The following is a 22,595-nucleotide window of genomic DNA, read 5'->3' as shown; positions in this document are numbered from 1 at the left end:
ATATAAGTGTTTTAATTTGATTCTTAACCTAAAGTATTAGAGTAGAAGTAAATGTGAAAACTCAATTAAAAAGGTTAGATTTTTAAAATATGCAATATGTGTCATTTTTATCTCCAATGTTCAACTTATATCAATTTAATTTTCAATGTATAAGAAATGTTTCAATTTGATCCAACCTAATTTTGTTTCTGTTTAATGGGTTAAACATGAAAAATCATAAATAAATATAAGAAGAAAAGAACCAACTTATCTATACTATATATTAAGAAAAATAGGGTTTTTAATCCCAAACCTTGTAAGAGCTCCAATCTCCCAATTTAAATTTCCTGATTTTTTGATTAAAAAAAAAAAAAAAAAACCTAAGCATTTATTAACTTCTCCTAACTTCCAAATCTTATCCTCATAATAACATTTTAATGCATTAAGAATAAGCATAAAAAAAATTCTTTCAAATCCAACGCATAAATTTATTGAAAAGTCCCAACACATATGATTATTATCGCTCATAATAACACTTTAATGCATTAAAAATAAGTATAAAAAAATTTCTTGAAAAATCCAACACATATGATTATTATCAAAATATTAAACTTCAATATAATATAATAAAAAAAAGACATTTAATTCCTTGAAAAGTCTACACATATGATTATTATCAAAATATTAAACTTTATATAATATAAAAAAGAAAAAAAAGAAGACATTTAAAAAGAAAAAAGAAAACATTTAAAAATCACAATTCACATATATAGATAATTGTAAATACAATCCGTACATAGCACGGGTGATATGTTAGTATATGTTACTTGTATATCAAAATATATTGGATGGTGCACTGCATGAAATAGCATTTTTCAAAGAAAAATGGCTCCATAACACAACACTTCATCGGTAACTTTTTTTTTTTTTTTTGTGATGAACATGGCCAAAAATCATCACTTTTTGGCATGAGAGCTAAATTTTTTCAAATGTCATGTATCTCTTGCTGGCGACAATCCTCGAAAGATGTTGACTATTATGAGTGCTCCAATTACACTGCACAAACATTAAAATGATCCATAAGTAATTTTTTCCCCTTCATTCTGTTTTAGAGCCTTGAAAAATTAAAAGAACAAAAATGATACAGAAAATGCATTTGGCTTTATGAAAACGGTCCCATTGGCATGAAACAGAATTGTACTATTGTTTGGGTTCTCCAAAAGCAGACAAGCAAAGCAATATGAAAATAATTGTGTTTTTGCACTTCCTATGAAAACAAGACCAAACAGAACTTCATAACGAGACTTCACTACATCTTAATGGCTCTACTTCATTATGTTCACACTAGTGTCCAGAATTATATCTCGAAAAATAAAATGAAAAACACACCAGGATGCCTCAAGTAAACCAATGTAAATTTCAATCACTTCTCTTGAATCAATTGAGTGTGTTTGTTACCTAGTCTCCCTCATGTTTCAGTTGATAACTTATATTTTGGCTCGACGCCTTTCTTTCCTTGGATTGTCCCCATATCACAGTGTAAAATCCAATAGCTATAATGGCTGCTCCAATTAAACTGCACAAAAAAATAAAACCACCAATAAATGGAATAAATAAAATAATTATTTATTTTAATGGCAACAATTCAGTTAAGTACTACATTGTAAAAATAAATAATATACACATTTTACATCAGATAACCTTGAATAAACTAATCTCAATTGCAGCCAATTGTCTTAAATAAATTGAGCATCCTAAACTTAATTGTCCAAGTTTGAGTTGATAACTTAGCTATTACATCTCAATTTTAAATCCAAATAATTCTAAAATTCAAGTTATGACATTCAGTTTTGCTATCCTGTATTGTTTTTTCCTTCACTCCTTTTCAAGTAATCATATCTTTGAGGAAAGATGAAACCAACATCATAGTGACACTATATATGTAGAAGAATAGGATAATACCTGCCAAGATGAAGTTTATCGTTAAGGAACACAATTCCTGCAACCACAGCAATGACCATTCCCAAGGGCTTAAACATGGCAACATAGAGAGGACCCTTCTCGTACAAGCACCAAGTAACAATATTGTAGCGGAGCACAATCCCAAATATTGCCTAAAGAAAATTAAATTAGTACACACAAAAAAGTGAGCATTATTAACAATAATGCTTAGGGAGGGAGGGCTGAAGTACGCAAGAAGTATACTAGCTCTACATCTAAATATGAATGTATAAATTCCACAAATTTAAAAAATATTCAATGATAGAAGATTCGCAATTGAGTGCAAAAAATACGGTGTAGACAATAAAACACATTTCAGCTCATCAAAATGAAACCAGTACCCCTTCAAAGCATCTTATATTCCTCTCCCACCAAACAACAAGACTACAGACACAAAACTAATCACATAAAAGAATCTTAGCTATACATATCAGATGGTGGGGCCCGTCATAAAAGATACAGATTCTCTTAAATTGCTCCATCTATGTTGTATGTGATTGGTTCTGTGTCCATGTACTTATTACCCACCAAATACACCACATTAAGTACAACAGGGCCACTCCCACATTTTCCTTTCACTCCTAACACAACGTTTACTCCAAATAATGAAGAACTCCATTGTTGCTGGCATCAGCCAAGCAACCTTGAGAAGAGAGAAAGAATGCCTCCACAGCTCTGTGGCAAAGTCTAGATGTTACCTGTCCCCTTGTACATGTAACAACAATCATCAAAGAGTTTCCCCCTCGCATTTTAACATATAAATTGTCCCAATAGCATTCCAAATGGCCATTGAAGCAAAAGATGCAACCTTCATGGAATCCTTGGAATGCCAAATCCCTTTACAATGAAATTGACAACACCACCAAAACTTAGGTGCAGTTTGGGGGAGGATGGTTTGTTAGCTTTTTGGCTTATTTGGCTAAATAAACCAAAAAGCTCAAAGTTTGTTTGTCATCAGCTAAAACAGTCAAAGCCACTCAACTTCACAAAGGCATCAGCTTTTTTAAATTCTACAAAATAGTCAAAAAAGCAAAAAAAAGCCACTGAAAAGGCCAACCCCAAACAGCCATTTAGTTCCTTGTACCAAGAACGTGCAGAGAATATTCCATAATAGAAACCTCCCCACCCCTGCGTGAGGGTGCAGAACAGTAATACCATATGGCGTTTCCTGAAATAACTCCATGGACCCCACTTCCTAATCCAAGTCCCTTCTAAACAGAAGCTCCCACTCTGTAAAATGGATATAATCTGCAACCACAATACTACATACCTAGAAAAATTACCTAGAATAGTACATCTATGGACCACAATCATTCTGGATGTGGCTCACATCCCACTAACTTTAAATCTACACCATCCATCTCATTTTCGGAGTAACTTTCAGGGCAAACTTTCACGGTACATAGCAATTTTCAATCTGCCACTGCATCTTCTGAGTTTACAGCAATCCTGAACAATAGAAATATCAACCTCAATAGCCGGTAACCATCAAGCAATATCCCAAAATCTACCCTATGCCCAACCCCAAAAAAAACCTTATGTCTTTGAAAGATCTCCCCATCCATTTTAAAAAAACCTTATGTCCAATAACATTAGACCTCAAGCCCACCATCCCTGTGCCAAACCATATATACCCAACACCACTTTTTTTGCATAAGCCCTCAGATTTCACTGTAGACCTCCATAACCATTTGCCTAAGAGAGCTTTGTCGAAGATCCCCAATCCCCAACTTCTTAACACTGAATCGATGTTCATTAATTGGATAGTAAGCCACAGCTTTTTGAATGAACATAAAAACGTAAAAATCATAAGATCAGATATAAACATATCAAAATAAGAAGGAAAGGCAAATATAAAGTAACCGAAAACGATTTTCAAACAGAATGGAAGAAACAAACAGAAAAGTTGGGTTTGTAGTTTCCTTACTGAATACACAACAGCAATCATTGCAATCCCAGGGCGCAATGTCCAAGCACTTGGATTTCTTTCTACAATGGAAGAGACAATTGCACATTGCATGGTCCCAAACAACATGAAGAAAAAGACTACAGTCACTTTTTCTGGATATTGCTTCACTGTTGCTGTCTGGGAAAGAGAAGTTAAAAATCAGTCTATTTTGTCATAAAATCTGGATCTGAATATTCAAACATAGTAAGCACCATTCTCTCCCATGATATGTTTTATTGCAAGAAAGAGAGAGAGACTAGTTTACAAAATCTCTCCTCTAGATTGAAGACTTCACACAAAAAAAAAAAAAAAATTGAGAAATAAAATAAAAGAAACCTAGCAGTAAGAAAATAAAATGGCTCTGAGTATGAAAACAATTTTTTAAGTTGGTTGGACCGATGAAGTCATTAAGAACTTCTTTTCTAAATTTTCTACCTCCAGAATTTCATCAACTTACCTTGATTCTCTTGCATCTACTGCTAAATCGATTGATTCTAATAGAGTTGTGACGATCATCCAATATTCATCCCTGTTATGGTGACGGTATGAACAGTGGAGTTGAGTATCGTGAGCCTCCACAAATTGCAAATGGAGCAATGCAAAAAGAATAGTGGATTTCTATGCTAAGAATGAACATCTCCATACAGTCAAATGAACATTCTAACTGAAACAACACGGTTAAGGGAGGACCAAAGGAGGATCTGTTGGTTCTGCTTTAAAAACAGCTCCCAAGTCAGGTTCATAAGGTTGATGGAGTTCATCTTCCACCTACAGGGGGGCAGGATATCTATTTTGGCTGTAGCACTAGTTATGACAATAGAGCCAAGCATCTCTAACCTTGTCCAGCTTTAGTGAGAGATCCAGAGACTTTGCTTCCACGTATTGTGCATGGTTATCAAAATCGCAAACCATAATATAGGATCTTACAATCCGACGATCCCAAATTGCCAAAACAATTGAAATCATTATAAAATCGGTATTATAGCAGAATCACAAGTGCGATTGTAGTAAAACCACAGCTAGGATCGTTGGGCTTGAGATTTTTCACCTTATTTGTAATATGCATCATCCTTATTGTTAATTTTACCTTATTTTTTTTTATAGAAAGTAGAATCTCATGATTGTCGATCCAATCCTACGATCTGATCCGCAGTCGAATCCTAGAATTTGAGGCAGTTGAAAAAGTGTGCAAAGACATGCAACTACGGTTGAAGAAGAGGGAGTTGAACACAAGTATGAACCTGATTACGAAACAAATTCAGCTACAATAGCTGCTACAACAAACAAAAAGCTGCAAGCAAAAAGTGGGAACGGGTAGGTTGTGGGTCCAAAGGTGGTTGGCAGGGTATGGATGACTATATGTCAAGCCAGAGGGCAGGTACAATGCATGAGTCAGCATTTGAAGTAGAAAATTTAAAAGATGTTAAAATTTGAAGCAAGGAAAGAACTCCTTTAAGGGAGATCATCGGCTGTTGAGAAGCCACATCAGCATTGTATGGTGCCAGATTTTCTATTTTGTTGATAAGTAAAAAGTGTTGCATTAAACATCACCAAAAGGGGGAGCAACCTGTATACACGATGTATACCAACCAAAAGAACAAAACTGAAAGCAAAACTAAAGACAAAAACCTCCTATATATCTACAGAGAGATACAGATCCCTCAAAAAATCAACGAAGGAGGATAAGCATAAAGGAAAATCTCCTCTAAGCCAAAAAAACAAGAAAGCCAAAAAAGTACCCTTTAAAACAGAAAGCTATCCAGAAAAGATCTAAAATTCCTTTCCCTCCAAATGCACCACATAATGCATAATGGAGCCACATCCCACGTTACCCTCTTGTCTCTTCTCTGGCAACCACTCTTCCAACAGATAAACAAATCCTTAACTTACCATGGCATACCCAGGTGACACCAAAAGCAAAAGACACCAAACTCCAAATATTTGAAACAATTGTACAATGCAATAAGAGCTGGTTCATGGACTCAGCTCCTTTCTAATGCAGCACCAATCTAGCAAGAACTTGCCTCACTTCAAGATTATCAACAGTGAGAATAACCTCCTTAATCACTGTCCAAGCAAAGAAAATTATCGTAGGAGGGGCCATCGAATACCACACTGCCTTCTATGAGATTCCCCCCGCCACCCCAAGAAGCTTCCTTTAGAAAGAGGCCCCCAAAAATCTACATTAGAAGTACTATCCCAACCCAGAGAATCCTCCACAAACTCCACCTCCCAGTCATAAAGGACTCTCTTAAAAACCTGATGCCATACCTGTCACGACCCGAACCCGCTCCTATGGGTTAAGGCCATAACCGGCCAGTAATCACTAGATTACCTACGGCCTCAAACCAATAAAACAAAACTCATCAGAGTAAAGGGGCCAAACGGAAGCAAATTTAAAACTTTGTCCGTAGAGCTGTACTTATATGCACACCATAACATTCTAAACATTTATATGTTAATAACTCACATCAAAACATGTACTAACACAGAACACTGTACATACGGGATCATACAAGTTTAAGTTAGTCGAACCCAAGACTTATATACAAAAGTAGTCCAATGTTTTCGCCAACATAACAAAACTATGAACGAAGGACAAAGGCGAAGACAGTCTCATGCGTGAGACGTGTGGGCTGACTCCTCAAAACTTTGACTGTTTCTCACAATTTCACCGAGGCTAGTTCTGGACGTCCCTTAGCTCACCTACATGTACATGAATGAGCGTGAGCGAAAGCCTAGTGAATAATATCGAATAAGGAAGATACATAAGCAATCTTTGAAACAGTTACAACAAACGGCCTTTGGCCCAATCACTTCTATCAATCGGCCTTCGGCCCAATCATTTATGCCAATCGGCCTTCGGCCCAATCATTCATGTCAATCGGCCTCCGGCCCAATCATTTATATCAATCGGCCTTCGGCCCAACCATTTATATCAATCGGCCTTCAGCCCAATCATTTATATCAATCGGCCTTCGGCCCAATCATTCATGTCAATCGGCCTCCAGCCCAATCATTTATATCAATCGTTGTCCACTATTCAAATTAATGAACTTACAAACTTACATAGAAGTAAACAATTGGACAATAACATATCTCAAATATCTTGTTAAGACATTACTCACAGTGATCGGTTGGTTGGTTTGCCCTGGAGCTCGACCCTACACATTCCATGAACACAAAAGAGTCACAAACAATTCAATCCATTCTAAATTCACATTTTCCTCTTGAGGCTTCATTCTTATCTCTTTAACTCAATTACAATGCTCAATGTATGCCTAAGAGTACTTAAAAGTAAAAGAGAACTGAAAACGAAACACAGAATGTCTTTTCAAAATTTCAGAAAACAGGGTCCCCGCTCGAGCGTGGACTTCCCCGCTCGAGCGGACCCATGAGGTCTGCAAAAGTATTGGTTACATCAATTTCACGCTCGAGCGCGAACTCGGCCGCTCAAGCTGAAGATCTGTCTACATAGCTCCCCGCTCGAGCGTGAACTTCCCTGCTCGAGCGGAAGCCATGTCTGCAAACTATGCTGGGAGCTCGTATTTCACGCTCGAGCGGCGGTTTCCCCGCTCGAGCGGACATCAAGAATTCTGGGTTTTCCAGAATTTGTTCTTAAGCTGAATTCGACCTCCAAAGGTTCTAAACTCATAATTTTTGGCTTAAACTTCATATATACATGTACTAACATGGTACAAACACCAAATTACAACACAATGGAGCTCAATTTCACAAATTAATCACATGAATGTCCCAATCTACACCAAATTTACTTTTAACATAACAATTTCATACATTCAAGCTCATACATCTTATGAATGGTATATGCATGTGAGATATGGCTTCCATTTCAACTCAAATCGTACAAATGGTGGTCACAAGCATGGATTCTAGCCACAATTTTACATGGATCATATTTTTCATGCTCAATTATGCAAATTCATGGTTATCATGCACATGCATGCATTCCATGACTTCAAATACAACAAAATCAACCCAATTTCCTTATGATCAAACTAACTCATGTTCTTCACCATTAATCAAACTTGAATTCACAATTTACAAACAAAAATCCATGAGTCATTTATTGGTTACTCACCTAGGAGCCTTGATTCTCACAATTGTGGCCAAGTCTTGCACCTAGCCTTCCCAATTCACAAATTATGAGCCTAAATACACCAAGATGCCTCATTTCCCTCTCAAGGTCGGCTCTCTCTCTTTTCTAAGACACAAATCCTGATTTTTGAGCTCAAGTGAGTGAATTGGGTGTAGTGCCTTTCCTTACATAAGTCCCACTGATTCCAATTTATTAATATAAAACAATTGGGCACTTAATTCATTAATTTAATCTGATTAATTTGATTCAAATCAATTTCTAATTAAACTTCACCGTAGACTTTAAAAATTACGCCAATCACAATGGCGCAATCAATTTCGGGTTCTTTGGCCGATAAGGTCTTCAATTTAATTTCCAAAGCAGATAATCAAACAGATATTCCTACGGTGAACAGATAGAAATTCAAAACAACATACTTTCACATAATGGCACACAAAATCACATTAAACACATAATCGTATTCATATTAAGGACCAATTAGCACAAAACGGAACAGGGTTATCACAGTCTTCCCCCTTTAGGAAGTTTGGTCCCTCAAACTTATTTTACCTTCGTTAGGAAACAAATGTGGATAGCGTAGTCGCATTTCCTCTTCTTTTTCCCATGTAGCATCCATCCCATAGTGTTCTTTCCATTCCACTTTCACCATTGGAATGGACTTGCTTCTCAACTGTTTCACTTGCCGGTCGACGATTCGCTCCAGCCATTCGGCGTACTCCATATTTTCATCAATAACTACCCGGTGATAATCAATCACATGAAACGGGTCTCGGAGGTAACCCCTCAACATCGACACATGAAACACATTATGGATTTGTTCGAATCCCGGTGGCAAAGCAACTCTATAGGCAACTGGGCCAAGCCTTTCCAGAATCTGAAACGGCCCAATGTAACGGGGCGACAACTTGCCCTTTTTTCCAAACCTGACTTGGCCTTTCATTGGGGACACACGAATAAACACGTGGTCACCGACCTCGTACTCAAGAGGTCTTCTTCGAAAGTCTGCACAGTTCTTTTGTCGGTCCTGAGCTGTTTTGAGCCTTTGCCGAATAGTTTTAATTTTCTCAGAAGTATCTTGCACAATTTCAGGCCCAAGTAAAGCTCTATCCCCGACCTCTGTCCAACAAATTGGTGATCTACACCGCCTACCATACAAAGCCTCGTATGGTGCCATACCGATGCTGGAGTGGAAGCTGTTATTGTATGCAAATTCTACAAGTGGCAAATAGTCTTCCCAACTCCCCTGAAAATCTAAAGCACACATTCGAAGCATATCTTCTAAAGTCTGTATTGTTCGTTCTGATTGCCCATCTGTCTGTGGGTGGAATGCAGTACTGAACCTTAGTTCTGTCTCTATAGCTTCCTGCAAACTTTTCCACAATCTAGATACAAATTTCGGATCTCTATCCGACACAATAGATACCGGAACTCTGTGTAAACGGACAATCTCATCAACATATATGGTAGCTAGTCTATAAGCATTAAACGTAGTTCTAACAGGTAGAAAATGTGCAGATTTAGTCAGTCTATCAACTACAACCCAAATAGAATCCATACCTTGAGGAGTCCGAGGTAGGCCAACAACGAAATCTATAGTCACATGTTCCCACTTCCATTTAGGAATAGGGAGAGGTTGCAGTAGACCGCCTGGTTTCTGATGTTCAGCTTTAACTTGCTGACACTGAAGACATTTGGACACATATTCTGCAATCTCCTTTTTCATTTTAGGCCACCAATAGGTTTATTTCAAATCCCGATACATTTTATTATTGCCCGGATGTATAGCAAACATTGATTTGTGGGCTTCATCTAAAATCCTCTTTTTCAGTTCCGGTACATCTGGGACACACATTCGGTTTCGGAACTTTAACATTTCATTTTCAATACTAAACTCTGCCTTCGGACTTGCCTCAAATTCATCAATCACCTTCTTGAGGAATTCATCCTCTTTCTGTTTCCGTCCGTTTTCATCAATGATTGCCGGTTCAGCTGTAATAGCGGCTATCAATCCACCCTGTTCACACATTACCACTTCAATTTCAGACTTCTCAAAATCTTGCAAGATCTCTTTCTGTTCAGTAAGCAAACAAGCCATACTCCCCGTTGGTTTTCTGCTCAAAGCGTCAGCAACTGTGTTAGCTTTCCCGGGGTGATACTAAATCTCTAAATCATAATCCTTTATCAATTCCAGCCATCTCCTCTGTCGCATATTAAACTCCTTCTGCGTGAAGAAGTATTTCAGACTTTTGTGATCCGTGTAGACTTCATACTTTGCCCTGTACAAATAATGCCGCCAGATTTTCGGGTTCTTTGGCCGATAAGGCCTTCAATTTAATTTCCAAAGCAGATAATCAAACAGATATTCCTACGGTGATCAGATAGAAATTCAAAACCACATACTTTCACATAATGGCATACAAAATCACATTAAACACATAATCGTATTCATATTAAGGACCAATTAGTACAAAACAGAACAGGGTTACCACAATACGCATACCCCACCACTCTAATCCACACACCCATACTTATCAACTAATGCATCCGCATTCACAGCTACTCTAAACAAGTTGAGAAAAGCATCCCTCGAAAAGTCTATACCCACACCAAGCATCCTCCCAGAACTTTGATAGGTGACCATCTCCCACCTTGACATCCTATACTCCAAAAGGACCCCTGATACGCTCCATCACCATTAGCCCTTACCACATCCATACATCCCAGCCAAAACCCTCCTCCAAAGATTCTCCCTCTCAAAGGAAAACCTCCACAACCATATATCCAAGAGAGCCTTGTTGAAGAGGACCAAATCCCTAATACCCACTCCATCACCTCCTATAGTCATTTTCAACACATACCAATCAACCTACTGGTTACTTATGTTCCTTCCCCAAGCCTCCCCAAAGAAAATCCCTCATTAGCTTCTCCAACCTTTTTAGCAACTGAAACAAAGACATAGTCAGTCAGCAAGCTAGACAACATACTCTTTATGAGGGTCACCCTACCCCCTTCAGCCTCTTCCAAGAGGCCAACCTCCTGGTGCCAGATAAAAAATGTTGAGTCATCTAATCCTTCTTCCTCCTCACTACAGGGGCACTTCATTGTGTTAAAAGACAGAGGTTACTCATGGGAATTCACTTGTGTTTGAAACTAATCTATGACTATGCATCAATGAAAATGCAAGGATAGCAAACAAGAGGAAGCACTGAGAGGGCCAGTATCAGTAACATGAAAAATTTCTAGAAATTATTAGAGTAACACACTCAGTCAACAAGAAGCCAGTCAAAGGAGATGAAAATTTAAATCTACCAGATATTACTCTTCTCAGTCAGCATTGAATGTAACTAAAGAACAGTATCACCAGTGCTTTGGTATCATCCAGTTTGGTACTCCTTAACTATTCTAAAACACTCCTACATAGTTGGTTCTTCAGAAAAGATTGAACACAAGAGATAGACTCATAGAATGGATTATCCATACTAAGGGGGTGTTTGGAAAGAGCTTTTTTTGGGCTTTTTGGGCTAAAATCCACAAAAAGACAAAATAGGCTAAAATAGCCAATAAGACAAAATGTCACATCAAACTCATAATCATTTCATTTTTTCTCTCACAAACATCACATCCAACTACAAAAAAATCCAACCATCTTCCCAAACATAAATTTTAGCCTACTAAAATAACCAAAAACTAAAATAGCAACTTTCCAAATACCCACTAAATAAGATTATTTATCATGTGTGGTAAGTGCAAAACTAGTGAACCATTTGGTCTTTTAATGTCTATTTTGCCTGCTAGAGTTTGGAATGAAATGGGAGACAAAGTTTGGGGCAAGGACAAATTGGAAACTAGCAAGCCGAACTAGCCTGGCAATGCAAACTTCAAAGGGAAAAGGATTTTGACCCAAGTTAAAGAAGTTGTCATTTGTTGTAGCAGTCTAATACAATAGGACAGAAAAGCCAAGGAACTTTATAAGGCAAAAGTAGGAATTGGGATGCTATTTTCTAGGTTATTTGACACAAGGTCAGGGCCAGAGCAATCAGGATGAGAAATGTCATGGATTTTATGATAATTTGGGTGCAAACATGCAAATAAGACTTGCATAGGCATAGTGCTGACTTGTCAACATGAGTGGGTGATGTGTGCGTGCGCTGAGGGGGATGCCTCACTTGATATTGTAAATAACTCAAAATGTATTGGTTCACAAATTTCACATTACCTACTCCCTAAGAAGCACGGACACTTCTAAGAAGGTGACGTATCCGTGTCGTATCCGTGTCGGACACCGACACTCTTTGGACACTCCTAGGACACGTGTCCGACACTCTTCAAAACGTATTATATTTTTAAAATTTTTTTAAAGATCCGGACACTCTTTGGACACTTGGAGGACACACATATCAATCGCTTAAACACGCGTGCCTATCGATTAGACACATATGAAATTAATTACAAGTTTGAACAAACAACTTAAGATACAATAATAAAACAAAAATCATATAAATTTATCGGAATTAGAGTCATATTATATTTTTTATTATCTTTGAATGACATATTCATATATATAACATATAATAAATATATAAAATTATATATTTCTTGCGTGTCCCCCACGTGTCGTGTCCTGTATTTTTTGAAAATTAACATGTTGGTGTGTCCTTATCGTATCCGTGTCGTGTCACGTGTCCATGTCCATGCTTCTTAGCCTACTCCCTTCCCCAAACTATACATATACAGCAATTTTAGACAACACTACTAGCAGGTGACATTTACTATTAATTTTGGCACTACCACAATACAACACATGCCACATTTCCAGTATACCAAGTCAAATAGATCGGCATAGAGCCTAAATGCAAAACCTTTCAGTTGATTTTTGGGTGAATTTTACCTGCAAAATGTTCCATGTGGCGGCAGAGCAGAAACCTATTGCAAGAAAAAAGCCTCCAAGAGCCCAGTTTGATCTTTGGGGCATAAAATCCTGAGAATGTAAGCTAGAATTGGATGTACCAGATATGATTGCCGGACCTTTGTAAAGAGTAATTATGAATGCTCCTGATACTGCCACTACGGTCCCCAAACATTTTGCTATACTGCTTGTGCTTCTCATATCTATCTTCTCCATCCTGTATACGGATTGCAACATTAATTGGAGAAACCGGAATTAACATACTTGCGCCAATAGATTAAAATAACAGTTCATATATCTATTCTTCTATTCTATTATATAAAGCACACAAGTCACTAGAATTGAAGGTTTGTCGTGCAATTTTTATGCCCAAAATAACCCCAACAACACTAGATTTTCCTAAATATTTATCTTTGGACCAAAAAGTAAAATCAACAAAGCAAAAAATGTTGTTCAGTTGGCCACTACACCCTTTCCACTCTGATTTTCAAATGCACACGTTAGTGTGCTTACCCTTCTAGTATTTATTTATACATGTACATACAGTGGAGACAGAAAATTGCCAAAAACAATAAAAATAAAATAAAAACCCAATTAATATTATGATCAGTATCTGTATCTATCTATATCTATCTATATCTACATAATGAAGACAATTTCAAATGATTTAGCATGTCCTGCTGGTCTGACCTGAAGATGATGGCAAGCAAGAATGTAAAAACCGGTACAAGGTTAGACAAAGCTGCAGCCAGAGCTGGAGAGCTGTACTTGAGGCCCAAATACCCAAACATCAAAAAGCCTCTCCTGATTCATTCATCAATTATCAGAGTAATAATAACAAATATGCCTTTTGTTATAAAAACAAACAAACAAACAAACAAACAAACAAACAGTAGATTTGAATCTTACCCAAATAAGCCAAGGAGGAAGAATCTACAAAGGAGGGCCAAAGTGAGAGGAGGGTGCTTCTTTCTATTACACAGAGATAGAAAATAATTAGTGGGTTAGTGATAAATGTGAAAGAAAATGAAGGAGGAATTGAAGAAGAAGAAAAAGGGTGGAAATGCATACAAGAAACCTGTAGGTACGGAAGATGAAAAATGGGAAAAGGAGAACAACGCCAAGGGAGTTGTAGAAGACGAAGTAAACGAAAGTGCTGATCCCTGTGTTTAAGGCTGCTTTGGCCAGCGTCATCATCCCCACCTCTCCCCATTCCACCAAAAACATTGCTGCAAATGGCGCTGCTTCCTTCATTCCACTCATCAACCCCATTTTTATTCTCTCTCTCTCTCAGATCATGGATTTGTGCGATTTTTTTGGGTTTAAGTGTTGTTGAGTTGAAACAAAAACACAGAGAGGCTTGACTTGAAAGAAAAAGAAAAAGAAACTGAAAGACTCGCTCGCTCGCGTGTGCTGCTTATGTAACTGTCTCATTTTCCGCACGATTTTTCTCGCCCGCTCTCACTTTCGGAGCATTTCCCTAAATAAGCCAAAATATTAATTCAATTCTCAAACTAAGTCTAGTTTTAAAAGAATTTTTTAAATAGGTTAAAACGTGGTTCACAATCACGATTTCAACGTCTGTGCGCTTGTCTCGCGTGAAATTTGAGAAGTCTTAAAATCGTAGTTACAAAACGCGCTTTTGATTAAGAAATCACGGTTACAAACCGCGTTTTTAGTTATATTTTTTTTTCTTCTGAAAGCGTGGTTGTGAACACGATTTTAACTTAATTTTTTTTTCTTTTGAAAACGTGGAAGTGCCACGTTTTTTATCAATTTTTTTTTTTTTTTTTTTTCTGAAAGCGTGGTTGTGAACCACGCTTTCAATACACAAATGATATTGTTGCTTGGCGTGCTATTGGACCAACTGATAGTTGGTCCAATAAATTTATTTCATAAAAAATAAAATAAATTTCTAAAAAATATATTTCTAAAAATAAAAATAAATTTCTAAAAATATACGTTACCTCAGTGTTTAGGGATAATTTTTTTTTATTTTACTAAAATAAAAATAAATAAATTTTAAGAATTAAACCCTAAACCCTAAAATAAAAAAAATAAAATTTATCCCTAAATATTAAGGTAGCGTTTGGTAACGTTTATGTTTTTTGTTTATATTTATGAAAATTTTATAAACTGGTTTTTATTTATTTTTAGAAAAACATAAATTACAAACACGTTTGGTTTGAACAAAATGGGGGAAAAAAATTTAATTGGAAAAAAAAATTTAATTGAAAATAAATTAATAGAAAAAAAATTTAATTGAAAAAAAAATATTTGGTCTTAATTTCAAATAATTGAAAAAAAATAAGACCAAATAATTGAAATTAAGATCAAATAATTTTTTTCAATTATTTTTTTTCAATTAATTTTTTTTTCTATTAATTTTTTTTTAAATTAATCTTTTATTTCAATTAAATTTTTTTCAAATATTTTTTTTCCCAATTAAATTTTTTTTCAAATAATTATTTTTTCAAATAATTTTTTTTTAAATTAAATTTTTTCAATTATGTTTTTAATTATTTTATTGTTCAAACCAAACGCGTTTGTAATTTATGTTTTTCTAAAAATAAATAAAAACCAGTTTATAAAATTTTCATTAATATAAACAAAAAACGTAAACATTACAAAACGCTACCTTAGTATTTAGGGATAAATTTTTTTTTTTTTATTTTAGGGTTTAGGGTTTAATTCTTAAAATTTATTTATTTTTATTTTAGTAAAATAAAAAAAATAAATTTTATCCCTAAACACTAAGGTAACGTATATTTTTAGAAATTTATTTTTATTTTTAGAAATTTATTTTTTAGAAATTTATTTTATTTTTATGAAATAAATTTATTGGACCAACTGTTGATGAGTGTTGACTTACTTGATGTATCAGTTGGTCCAATAGCACGCCAAGCAGCAATATCATTTGTGTATTGAAAGCGTGGTTCACAACCACGCTTTTAGAAGAAAAAAAAAATTGATAAAAAACGTGGTTTACAACCATGTTTTCAAAAGAAAAAAAATTTAAGTTAAAATCATGGTTCACAACCATGCTTTCAGAAGAAAAAAAAAAAAAACTAAAAGCGCGGTTTGTAACCGCGATTTCTTAATCAAAAGCGCGTTTTGTAACCACTATTTTAAGACTTCCCAAATTTCACGCAAAACAGGCGCACAGACGTTGAAATCGTGGTTGTGAACCACGTTTTAGCCTATTTTGGAAATTCTTTCAAAACTAGGCTTAGTTTGGAAATTGAATTAGTATTTTGGCTTATTTAGGGAAATGCCCCCTCACTTTCCTCCTCCGAAATCAATTGACGTTCTACTTTCCTATGCCATAGCCCCATATTTTTTAATTTTCAACCATGGTTACTTCCAATTTTCATGATTTGGGTGGCTTGGATATCTCAAAATGATATTATTTTGAGATAAAATGTTATCGTTTTGATATATTCAAGTTATTCGAGTCACACAAATTCGAGATACTAAGTATTTTTTTTAATTTTTTTTTGAATAATGTTATATGTATCAATTAGAGTGTGTTTGATTGGAGAGACTAGATAAGGGGATTAGAATCCATCGAACTTGAATCATGGGATTGTGAATCTCCCGGACTATTTGGCTGGATTAGATGTGTATCAGTATTTGTTTTTTCATGGAATTAGATGTTTGAAAATGACTATTTTTAATGAATCGAATGTTGTGATTGGACGGACTGATTAGGATAAATGAGCAAAAGACTGTTTTACCCCTTTTCAATTGTTTACTAAATAATAACAATATTAAACATATCTTTAATATTTAATTATTTTTAACTAGATTAAATAAAAATTTATTTTATTTTATTTTTTACACAATTAAATAAATTTATTTTTTTTAAATTAAATAAATAAAATATCAATAAAAATATATGTTATTTTTTTAATTAAAATTTTAAATAATTTTATTTTTAAAAATAATAATAATTAAAAAAATGAAATTAAATAAAACATCTATTAAATTTAAATAATGAAATAAATAAAATATAAACAAAATTTTAAAATAAAACATCAATAAAATATTTACAAAAAATTATTTTAAAAAATTAAATAAATAAAATATCAATAAAAAGTTAAATAAAATTATTTTATTTTTAAATTGAGACATTTAAATTTTATTGAATTTTACTAAATATAACACATAATTAAATAGTAGAGGGTCAAAATAGTCATTTCACCATTTAATCCCAACAGTAAATAGTCCTATTAAAATAATCTCACCCCCTAAGTTACAATAGTCCCTCATATGAGGGATATAGAGTCTGGCCGGACTACATATCCGGCGGACTAAAAAAAAAATGCCGGATTGGATGCTTCCAATAGATTATAATCCGCACAGTAAATAGTGAATTAAAATCCTCTCTTTCATCTCTCTCCTTAACTCCCTCCTTGCTAGGCCATTGGGCTCACTTTTGGGTCCAATTTTGATAATTCGAACCGTTCACATTTTAAGATTTGTTAAGTATATCATACTTGTAAAAACTCAAGTTGATTAGATATCAAAAACTACATGTTCGGATCATCGAACCACAAATTATTTTTTAAAAAACTTTGATAAACAATTTTCCGAACATATGCTTTCTGATATCCGATCAACTTGATTTTTTACAAGTGTGATATACTGAACAAATCTTAAAATGTGACAGTTCAGATCATCAAAATTGGATCTAAAAGTGGACCCAATGGCCTAGCAAGGAGGGAGTTAAGGAGAGAGATGAAGGAGAAGATCTTGATTCGTAAATAGTCTCCCCTTTTGTCCCCCCAATCAAACACACCCTAGTTGGTACACTAAGTAGTATACTAACACATGATATGACATAATTTTAGAGGTTTTGGGTATATGTAATTTATATGGCATAACACTAGTTGGTACACTAATGTGTACATTAATTGATGCACGTAGCACTATTGATTTTTTTTTAACACCAAGGAAATAGAAATAGAAATAGAAATATATATATATATATATATATTTTAATTTTTTATATAGTATTAATTTTAAAAAATATATATATAAAAAATATAGAGGGAAATGTGATAATAAGTTAGGTCACATTTGGCAACTCAATATTTTAGTCTAAAAATCAAAAAAGTCACTAAAAAAATTAAAAAGCCAACAACCTATACAAAAAGTCAAAGATTTCATTTTCTCTATATTTTTACACATTTTTTTGTAAAAAATTAAAAGTTCATTCCAAACATATTAAATTTTTTTTTACCTCATATTTTAGCTAAAAAACTAAAAAGTTACTAAAATAGTATGTTTCCAAACGAGACCTTAATAAGTCAATAAGCTATTTTTTTTTCCCTTCTAATTATCAAAATAAGCTTAAATAAGTATAATTATTTGGTTATTTATTACAAACTATCAGAATTAGACGACCTTCCGTCTTACATCAGATTAGATTGTTTAGTCTAGTCCAGTGGGCCTATTTTTGGGTATTGTTTTGATGATCCAAACCGTTCACATTTTAGGATTTGTCAAATATATCATCTTTACAAAAAAATCAAGTTGATCGGATAACGAAAATCACATATTCAGATCAATTTTGTATGAATCGTTTATTTTCTCACCGTTCATTTTTTTTCATACAAACTTATCTGAATATGTGGTTTCAGTTATCCAGTCGACTTATTTTTTATAGAGATAACGTACTCAACGAACCCTAAAATGTGAACAATTCGGATTATTGAAACATGACCCAAAAATAGGCCCATTGAGCCCAATAATACCTCTCCAGTCCTCCATGGCCTAAGTTATCACATCATGTCTCTATTTTTTTACATATATTTTTCATAAAAAGTTAAAAAGTCACTAAATAAGTAAACCCCAAACCACTCCTAGAATACTAAAATAAAATATAAAAAATAAAAATTAAATTAAATTATGAATACACCCCTGAAGTTTGTTTGAAATAAGGATTACTCATTGTGATTATGGAAATTGCAAATGCCCTCTTATCAAATTTTTTTTATTTGGGCCCTATTTGGGAATATGCTATTTTAGTTGGCTATTGAATTTTTACGAAAAGACGTATAAAAAAGTAAAGAAAGTGATGTAATATAGTGTTTTATTTTATTGGCTATTTTAGCTTAGGATGGGCTATTTCCTAAACACCTCCTTAACAGAATTAATAGAAAAAATAAAATTTCTAACTACTTTCTTATACAACAATATATTCAATATATTTTTAATATCATTAAAAACTGTTATTTGATTTCATGATTTATTAATAGAATTGGTCATTTGTTATGCGATTAGAAACTTGAAGTGATATGATGTAATTTTCAAAATCACATAAGGCAATATGTATTTTAAGTAAATTTTTATAGCGATCCCAGTATTCCCTGTTGTTATTGAACTGTAATCCGGACTTGGTTCCGTAGATTTGTTGTTGTCTTATCCTCTTTTCTATCCCTTACTCTTTATCTTAGAGTTTTGGGTTGTGTTGGACTTGTTGGGAATAAGTTGGTGATGTTTTAAAACTTAGAAATCCTTGCCCAGTTTTTGGTCCCTCCGCTCGAGCGGCTCTTTTGACGCTCGAGCGGGACTCTGTTGTTGCTTGTCCGCTCGAGCGGGGGTGTTGGCGCTCGAGCGGGGAAATCACCCATCTAGTATTTCGTCTGCAGTGGTATACGCTCGAGCGGGGGAGTTTGACGCTCGAGTGGGCACCATGTCTGTAAAAGTTTTGGGAGCGTGCATCCGCCGCTCAAGCGGGGGATTGGACGCTCGAGCGGGGATCTGTGAGTGACGCTCGAGCAGGGAGTTCGACGCTCGAGTGGGACGACTTTTATATAAAGCCGAGATCCGACCATTTTGTTCACTTTTTGATTTCCTTTCTCTCTCTTACTTTTCCGAAAAAGCCGTTGGAGAGCACCTCACTCTAAAACCTAACTTCTCTCTTAGGGTTGATCTAGTTAGAGTGTTTTCCTCACCTTGGGCCTTTGTAAGAAGTGTGTTGATCGTCGAGGGCTTCGTTGTGATCCAAGAAATTTGGGATTTGGAGCACTTTGATTTCGGGTCATCTTCTCCATTTGGTCTCTCCATTTGAGGTAGGGATTTCTTTGTTCCTTTTCAATACTCCGTCTATAGATAGACATGTGGTAATTTTGTATTGCATGAAAATCATATCCGTGTTGGATTTGTTTGAAAATCATGAGGGGAACCTAGGGTTGGTTGTTTGAAAATGGTTTTGTTATCATTGACTGTGGTTTGGACTAATTAGAGAATAAAATTAGCATGTTATTGTTGAAAGAAGAGAAAGCCTTAAATTATATTTTGATTTGGTAAAATAAAAAGGGTTTATGGTTGAACAATGTTGGTAAATTTCTATTGTTAATATGAGTTGTGTAGAAGGTGTTATCAGCTAAAGGATTAATTATGGTATTGGAGTTATTTTGAAATGAACATATTGAATCAAGTTGGGTTATGGCTCATTATCCATGGAATTGATTTTGTAAAATGAAGAGAATGTAATTGGTTTTGTGAAAAGGGAAAAGTGTTTTTTTGGAATAAGTGATGGAACATGTTGACTTAAGAAAATTATGAAGTTGATCTTGAAAATGGTAAATGAAATATTAACTCTATGTGAGTCTCGGAAAATAAATTTGAGAATTAAACTATTGTATCATGAGTGTCGAATACACATATTTGGGGGTTTTATCCTTACCTATTGTACTAGTGTCGTTGTTGGGTTTAAGGTTTGCTTGAGAGTTGAGTCTCTTTTAGTAGGTGTACTGAATACATGCATCTAGAGGTTTTGTCCTTGGTCATCGGTGGAGGATGACATTGGTGTGTTGAATTGTGATGTATGCGTTACACTTGTGTTGGTTAAACATTATTGAATAGTTTATGTGTATGTATTACACTTGTTATTGATGCTTTGTTGTATTGAGGAATTTGTATATGATAATTGTTTATATACATTGTGTTGTGTAGGAGGAGATAGGGGATGTACTCCATGATTTAGGGGAAGATAGGGGATGGACCTCTAAACCAGAAACTGTTTGACATTGATACAGCACTACAATGTGTATCATTTGTGATGTATAGAAGTGTTTTGTTTGATATTGATACAACACCAAAATGTGTATCATTTGTGAAGTATGGAAGTGTTTTTGTCTGAGATTGATATAGGACTAAAATATATATCTATTATGAGGTATGAAATGTTTAAAATGAGTTATTATCTCGCTTATCGCTTTGGCATATCCTTAGCTACTGTGCATATAGCCGGTAGAGCAGAGTTTTAATTGTTATCGTCAGTATATCTGAATATGTTATGGGTTGCGATGGTTACAGTTTTGAAAGGGCGAGCTGCCTTATTTGTGGATTATATACATGTTGATGATTTGTTATTTCCCTTTTATTTAAGGCATGCATGTATTGATATGAATGTATTAGGAACAAACCAAAATGCCATTTTGAGATCTTGGAAAGTATGAAGGAAAAAGGGATATTTGTGAACATGTTTTCAAAAAAGGTCATTTTGTTGTAAGTTGGAAAAATGGGTAATTAAAAGGAAAGAAGGTGAACCGCTTATAACGTTGAATGAAATAGCTGTTTTCAAGAAAAGTTCATACTTATGTATATTTTGTATAAACTGCCACATTACTATTCTAGTATGAGATTGAACATTCATGATCATAGCTATCTGTAAGTTGTTATTGTATAGGATCATGTTGAGATCTCTACTGGACTATATGTTCATCCCACGTTGTTGAATCTTTTTCAGGTGATAGCCAGGATGTGCTACAAGGTTTTGGATCTTCTTATTTGTTGGCCACGGGGCCCCTTTTGTGTTGGCGGAATGCCATTTATGTAAAAAGAGTTATACCCTTCTTCTTGACTTTTAATGATGTAAGCCCAAGGGCAATTTATTTAGTGTTCTCATGTTGTATTTACTTGCATATGAATGAGAGCAATGTTATTCACTTCTACAAGTTGAATATACGAGTTTATTTCCGCATGTTATCTCTGAAATGGAATTAAGTAAATGAAACTGGTAATACTTCGAGTAATAAAAAGTGGGGCGTGACAATTTTAGAGGATGTATTTAGAGGATGTATTTGTAATTTATCCTAAAGAAAAAATGGAATTTGTCTCTTGTTGGTATGAGAGGAAAATAACATTTTAATAGAGTAGTGGAGAAATATTTTTATTTTGATTGTAGTTTAAGTCCCTTGTGTATATGGTATAAGTTCATTTCTGAATTTGGTGTAAATTTTTTCTATATGTCAAAATTGCACCAAAAAATATTCTTATCTGTAATATAATTATTTTGTTGTTTTACCTATTTGCAATTTGCCCAAGTATCGATGGAAGGCATTGTAGGCCTTCGTGGGCCTATTTCAATAATTTAAATGGAGTTTCTATTTCTACACACCAAATACTTTTTATCCATACATTTAATGAAAGTTTTTTTTATTACCATTTTTCCCTAAAATAAAATTATCATAATATTCTTACCTTCTACAACCCAAACCCTAATTACCAAACTCTAATTTTGCAACTATCAATCACACTACCACCGCCACCACCACCATGCATTATCGATGTCCCTTCTACCATGCTCTCCCCTCATTTCTTCTCCACACAGCCACAACCTCTCTCAC

General features: G+C 34.6%; 1 protein-coding gene across 2 annotated transcripts; it reads right to left on the bottom strand.

The window, feature by feature from the left end:
* Positions 1 to 725: 725 nt before the first annotated feature.
* LOC114311336 (WAT1-related protein At3g28050) lies at positions 726 to 14,411 on the bottom strand. 2 transcript variants are annotated; one of them, XM_028257476.2, is made up of 8 exons: positions 14,033 to 14,411; positions 13,864 to 13,926; positions 13,645 to 13,758; positions 12,937 to 13,171; positions 3,908 to 4,066; positions 1,942 to 2,093; positions 1,438 to 1,555; positions 726 to 1,035 (listed from the first exon to the last, which is right to left on the bottom strand). In XM_028257476.2, the coding sequence occupies exons 1-7, from the start codon at positions 14,224 to 14,226 to the stop codon at positions 1,438 to 1,440; spliced, it is 1,035 nt and encodes a 344-aa protein (XP_028113277.2). In that variant the 5' UTR covers positions 14,227 to 14,411; the 3' UTR covers positions 726 to 1,035. The 2 variants fall into 2 exon arrangements, with proteins under 2 accessions (XP_028113277.2, XP_028113279.2); XM_028257478.2 differs by lacking the exon at positions 3,908 to 4,066 and having other exon boundaries at positions 14,033 to 14,352.
* Between the last annotated feature and the right edge of the window lie 8,184 nt (positions 14,412 to 22,595).

This window comes from Camellia sinensis, chromosome 2, assembly GCF_055761805.1.
Source record: "Camellia sinensis isolate YWXY chromosome 2, ASM5576180v1, whole genome shotgun sequence".
NCBI classification, from domain to species: Eukaryota; Viridiplantae; Streptophyta; class Magnoliopsida; order Ericales; family Theaceae; genus Camellia; species Camellia sinensis.
This window is presented reverse-complemented; position numbering and strand designations above follow the sequence as displayed.

What these genes read in the sequence shown, in the direction of transcription:
- LOC114311336 (XM_028257476.2), bottom strand. Translation starts at nt 14,226, where the DNA reads ATGGGGTTGATGAGTGGAATGAAGGAAGCAGCGCCATTTGCAGCAATG. An exon ending in TTCCTCCTTGGCTTATTTGG is followed by an intron (nt 13,759 to 13,863) that starts GTAAGATTCAAA and finishes TGAATGAATCAG; the next exon opens with GAGAGGCTTTTTGATGTTTG. An exon ending in TGATTGCTGTTGTGTATTCA is followed by an intron (nt 2,094 to 3,907) that starts GTAAGGAAACTA and finishes AATTTTCTTTAG; the next exon opens with GCAATATTTGGGATTGTGCT.